General features: G+C 48.4%; 1 protein-coding gene across 1 annotated transcript in view; it reads right to left on the reverse strand.

Moving 5' to 3' along the window:
* The window catches only part of TGM3 (transglutaminase 3), a 31660-nt gene extending 26223 nt beyond the window's left edge, over nt 1-5437 (reverse strand). Inside the window, exons 1-4 of the mRNA XM_003411621.3 lie at nt 4841-5437; nt 4314-4541; nt 3580-3698; nt 2028-2156 (exon numbers count right to left, since the gene is read on the reverse strand). Of these exons, the coding sequence (XP_003411669.2) occupies nt 2028-2156; nt 3580-3698; nt 4314-4541; nt 4841-4997 (633 nt within the window). The 5' untranslated portion in view covers nt 4998-5437. The remainder of the gene's footprint in view (nt 1-2027; nt 2157-3579; nt 3699-4313; nt 4542-4840) is intronic.
* Between the last annotated feature and the right edge of the window lie 563 nt (nt 5438-6000).

The raw sequence follows: 6000 nt of genomic DNA on the forward strand, positions 1-6000 counted from the left end.
GGAAGATGGTGCAGCCCCTCCCCATCTCCTGAATCACCAGCGCTCTAGCCACCATGGTGGTAATCAGGAGGTCATCTCCGGCTGAAAGCTGAGCATTTCAAAGCCTTGCACAAGCCATAATTAGCTCAGGGCCCAGCCCAGCCAGGAGGTCTGCAGAGATCATGGGGAGGTACAGCTGAGGAAACTGGCACAGAGATAAAACGGTTGGCCCGAGGGTGCACGAGTCAGGAGCTGCAGGAGCCAGCAGCCTCACCCGATCTCTCCTGGCTGGGAAGGCTCAGCCTCAGAAGTTGCTCAGTTTAACTTCCCCCCTGCCCTGACTTTAAGCTCACCCCTCCCAGACCACTAGGTTTATCAATCTATCTGGATTTTGAGATTCGGTTTAAGCTCCACTTCCTCTCCCTACACTCCTGGGCTGCTCTAGTCCTCGCCTATCTCCTCACTGCCGCCAATTTCCCTGCACCTACCCCACGCCCACGCCTGTTGTTGTTAATTGCTGTCTAGTTGGCTCCTGACTTATGGCTACCCCATGTGCCGTGGAACAAGATGCTGCCCCATCCTGCACCATCCCCATGATCGGTTTCGGATGAGACCATTGTGATGCACTGGCTGATTTTTACAGAAGTAGATCCCCAAGCCTTTCTTCCTAGTCTCTCTTCGTCTGGAAGCTCTGCCGACATGGGTAGTGGCTATGCTTGCGGTGCCTCGGCCGGAAATTGAACACAGGTCTCCCACATGGAAGGCGAAAATTTTACCACTGAACCGCCACTGCCCTCGCCCGACCCCTACCCCATTCCTTCCCATTGAGGGCTCGTTTAAGACTCATCTGGTGCGCGAAGCCCTTTCTGATTACCCACCAGATATTTATCATGCAGTCTAAAGGTTGTCCAAATTTCTAACCGTGTAACAAATTCGTTAGCTTGGAAATTATCTAACTCCAAAGTGAAGAGACCTAGACATGACTAGTTCATTAATCACTTATTTACCTTATTTTAAAAGACAAAAAATAAAATAAAAGACATGTCTGAGTAATTATTTAGTTTCAAAGTGTTAAAGTTAAAGAAGTGTCCTGGACTTTCCACTTTTAACTTGTAACTTGGTCCCTGTTTGGAGGCTTTCTGGTGGCTCCGTTCTCTCTGCACACTGGGTGCAGCGATGGGCTCCTCTGGGGACTGTTTGCAGGTATAGGACAGGCCCCTCTCACGTGGATGGCTGGGGTGAGTGGAAAGAGGCCCAGGGCAGGCAGCTCAAGGCCTGGCTGTGTGGCTGTGTGGCTGTGACAAGTCACTTCAGTTCCTTGGGCTTTGGTTCTTCATCTAGATAAAGAGTGGGCTGGCCTGGTGCCCTCCCATCCTGACACCTAGCACTCTGTGCTGTAGAGATGGATCAAAACTAAGGAGCTCAACACTGTGGTTCTCTAGGCACTTGCCTTCTTTCCCAGGATGTCCAGCAATGCAATGGGTCTCAGCTCTGCTTCCTCCTGTCCCTGGGGGCACCAAAGGACAAGTTCCCCCAGCATCTCTGAAAGGCCTTCCAACACAGTGGAAAGGGCATGGGTTTTGAAGCCAGGCAGACCCGGATCCTGTTCTCCCCCTGCCACTCATTCCCTGTGCATCTTGGGCAAGTCCTTGAATTTAGAGGTGCTTCACAATCCAAGTTTGCAAAACGGGGATGATAATAGCTACCAACTATATTTTGTGAGGAGTCCCAGGGTGGTGCGAACAGTTAACGCACTTGGCTGCTAACCGAAAAGTTGGAGGCTTGAGTCCACCTAGAGGTGCCTTGGAAGAAAGGCCTGGTGATCCACTTCCAAAAAATCAGGCATTGAAAACCTTACGGAGCACAGTTCAGCTCTGACACACATGGGGTCACCACGAGTCAGAACTGACCCGATAGCAACTGGTTGTGGCATTGGTATTTTGCGAGAAGGCTTCAGTGAGATGACGTGTGTAAAGAGTGCAAGTAATTAACCCATCGTTGGTGTTCAATAAATGACAGCTAGTTATTATCATTTGCCTGTTACTCACCATTGCACTGAGCACCCGGCCAACATATTTGGGGTCATTTCTCTGGGCCACGTCATTAGCGGGGTCACGGCGGAAATTCAGACTTTTATCGAGGATCGAGAGGCAAATGCTCAGAATATCCTGCTCAAACTGTTAAAAAATGGGACCTGATGTTAGAATGAAAGAAATGATAAGTGGTCTAGGCTAATCAAAGGTACGAGGCCCACACTAATTGAGAGCCATAGGAATTGTCCGGGTCCTTCCACCCTTTGGCCTCCAGAACCAAGTAGAGCAACCAAGGAACAGCCACCACACCCAGCCATCAGCCCTGCTCACTCATCCGGTGCTTTCTGGATACACAAGGCACCGAGCTGACCCCTCCAAAGTGAGCAGCAGGGAGCAGGGCACAGGCTGATTCCCTCACTGCCACAGACTCTGGAGCAGATCGCTGAGCCTGTCTGGGCCTCGGTCTCCCCATCTGTAAAGTGAGGGATTGGGCCATGCCGATCCCAGAGTTTCCTTCTGGCTCTGACAGTCTGTGATCTTGAGCACGTTATTTAGACTCCTGGGGCACTAGCTATAAAATATCCTGCTTAAAGAGGTATTTGAAACCATTTTCACAAAATGAAGCTTTTAAGTCAGCGCTTCTCAAACCAAGGTCTAATCCCAGAAGGCCAAGCACCGTCTTGCCTTAGGGCCTTTACATTTGCTGTTCTTTCTGTCTGGAGTGCTTTTCCCTGAGCTATCTCTGTGGCTTCCTCTCTCACCTCCTTCAGATCTCTGCTTAAATGTCTCTTCCTAAGAGAGACTTTCCCTGACCACTATATTGAAATCAGCCCCCCTTTCATTCCTAGGTATACTCTGTAGCCTTCTGTCTTCTTCCTTCCTTCCAATGACATTTGACCTCTGTAGAATAGAAAACAGAAGAATTGGTCTGGCTAACTATAGGACAGGTTCTAGGGAAGGGCAGAGCATGCACCTGCCCCCCCCCCCCCGCCCCGGTTACCCAAGGCACCTCATCTGAAGTATTTTATTCTATGCCTGCATTTATCTGTTGGGAAAAAGAAAAGGTGTAGAGAATCCCTGAAAGTTTTCTAAGCTGAGCAAACCAGGGAAACATGGGAACTCAGATGGGGGATGGGGTAATAAAGGACCAAGAGGCTATGGCTTTGAAAGACCTAGTGTACACAAGAAGTTTCACCACACTTTTATATGGGATAAAAAACAGAAACCAAATCTACTTTCATTCTGTCCTGAGTGCCTCTACTGGGCCTTATATTTATTTGTGTGATATGGCACCGATTATACTTCGTTGCACAAATTCAGTTATAGGTCTGTCTTGCCCACTACATGGTGAGCTCCTTAAGGACAGCAATTCTGTCTTATTCCTCTCTTGCTTCCTTAGCATGCAGCCTGGACCCTGGTACATGGTATGTGGCCAATAAAGACTTCTGAATGAATAGAAAGGCAGGAAGAGGGACAAATGGGAGACCTTCTGCCTGTCTATGGGGCCAGCTGCTGAGCTCCTTGGGTAACAGGGACATGGCCCCCAGGTTCCTTATGATCCTTTTACCTGTCCAAAGTTCCAGCCAACCATGCTAATGCGATTTGTGCTTCCCACATAGATGATGCCGGCATCTTGTTGAACGTACTCCTCTCTCTCAGCAGCATTACTCATAAAGACATCATCCGCTATTTGACACAAAAATCAGATAATAGAAACTAGAATCTTACAGAGCACTAGAGAGATCAGTCCTCCTCCCACTCCTTAGGACTGGGCTGGGGGCTGGAGCAAGCCCCACCTCAGCCCTTTCCTCAATCTCTACCTAGGAATATAGCATTGGGCTGTGCTGTCCCAACTCAAACTGTGGAAATGCTGAGCTGGAAAAAGAAGCTGAGATGACCTGAGAGTCTAAAAATGAGACCTCAGGGATGACAAACTTGTTCACTGCAGATGCTCCTTCAGGAAGGCAGCTATCTCCTTGTGTAGAATTGTACTCTGGCTGTTGCCTCTTGTAATTATACCATGATATTTTTTTTTATGCCAGTTGTTATCGCTCACAAGATCCTCACAATAGCCCTAGAGGAGATAGCAGAAAATCCATTGAAAGGTGAAGAATCTGAGGCTCCTCTTGGTCAAGTGACTGCCCAGAGTGACAGAGCTGGTAAGTGGCAGAGCTGGGAAGCAAACCCATGGCTTTTGAGTTCTAGCTCCTGTGCTCTTTCCATAGCCCACAAACTTTTCCTACTCTCTTCCATGGACTCTGCTTAGTTGGTGGCTGGGAGTGTGGGTGGTTAGATGCCTACCTTGAAGCCAGGGATTAAAGAGGAGTATGAACGTTCCAAGTTGCCCAGAGAAGAAGGAGCTCTGAAGGCTCAGCGTGTACCGTCCTATGGGTGCGTTGGCAGGACTGGAGATGCTGATGGTCAGAGTGTTGCTCCGGTTGGCCTGGAGCTCCGCACTCCAGCCACCACTTTTTCCATTGGAGAGTTGAAACACAGCCTTCGTCTTGGCAGACTCTGAGGGGTTAGGCCCTGTCAAAGAAGATAGAGAATCATGAAAACCAGGGGTGCTGGCCAGACTGTGGGCAGAGATAAGGTTCTAATATAACCCATGAGAGAAGACATCCAATGAACACCACATGATGTCACTGGAATCAACTTGAGGGACCATGTAGGTCAAATCTCTCTTGATTTGGAAATGATGACTCTTCAGCAACTTTCCCAAAGGCAGAGCTGGGCTGTAGCCCAAGGCTCAGTGACCCTAGTAATACCACCACCAGCTGGATATGCCCTCCCAAGGGCTACTTATATATGAGATGGATAGCAGGTACCTGTGGAGACTGTGAACGTCAGATTTTGTCCAGAGCCCACATTTTCCCGGAAGCCCAATGAGACTGTGAAGAGTTGGCCTCTCCGCAAGATCAGTTCCGGGCTGTAGAACTTGTCTGTGTGATGCGCTTGCCGGTTGGAGGACACGTTCCAGTTCATAGAAGTCAGTTCTAAAGTTGTGAGACAGAAAAGAGGACCTGTAGTCCCTGGAGGCAAGGAATGGTGGCATGGAGAAACGGCATAGGTGAACAAAGGAACATGTTTTGAGGAGGGGGTAGTCAGAGCAGAGCCAAACTGCTAGGAGGAATCACATTAAAAACCAAAGACTTTGATGCTGCATAGCAAGAACTTCACAACTTGTTCCCATTCAATCTTTCCAGACTCATACTTCCTAACTCCTATAACCTAAGCTTACAGAAAATACTCTGCCCTTTTAAGCAGTTGAACTTCTGCACACACTTCCCATTGCTGAGAATGCCTTCACCCCCCACACCTGGTGAACCATCACTCAGCCTTTGAGAAACAGCCCCAATGCTCAGTGAAGCTTTATCCAACCAATCAGGAGAACTAGTTCTTCTCATCTGTGCAGCCAGAGAAGTTCCAGGGTAGTGCAAATGGTTGACACACTTGTTAACGCACTATGTTACTGGAAGCTGTACCACCGATATTTCCAATACCATGCCATCCATGGTGGACAGGTTTCGGTGAAGCTTCCAGGCTAAGACAGACTAGTAAGAAAGGCCTGGTGATCTACTTCTGAAAACCTTATGTATCACAACAGAACACTTTCTGACTTGCTTGCCTTGGACACATGATCACGAGGGATCAACTGCTAGAGGAGGACATCACGTTTGGTGAAGTAGAGGGCCAGCAAGAGTGAGGGAGACCCTCGGTGACGTGGATTGGCACAATAGCTGCAATCATGGACTCAAACATGCCTGGCCATCATTAGGGTGACACAGGACTGGGCAATGTTTTGTTCTATTGTACAAATGGTTGCCATGAGTTATAGTCAACTTGACAGTATCTAGCTGTCTATCTATCCAACTACCTGTCTATCTCACCTTCTTATTATGAAATGCACAGGATTGTGGAGGTGATTGAGCTAAACTGAGAAGGAATTATGAGAAATATATGACTATGAGAGGCTATCCTAGAGAAA

Source organism: Loxodonta africana, chromosome 24, assembly GCF_030014295.1.
Source record: "Loxodonta africana isolate mLoxAfr1 chromosome 24, mLoxAfr1.hap2, whole genome shotgun sequence".
NCBI lineage: Eukaryota > Metazoa > Chordata > Mammalia > Proboscidea > Elephantidae > Loxodonta > Loxodonta africana.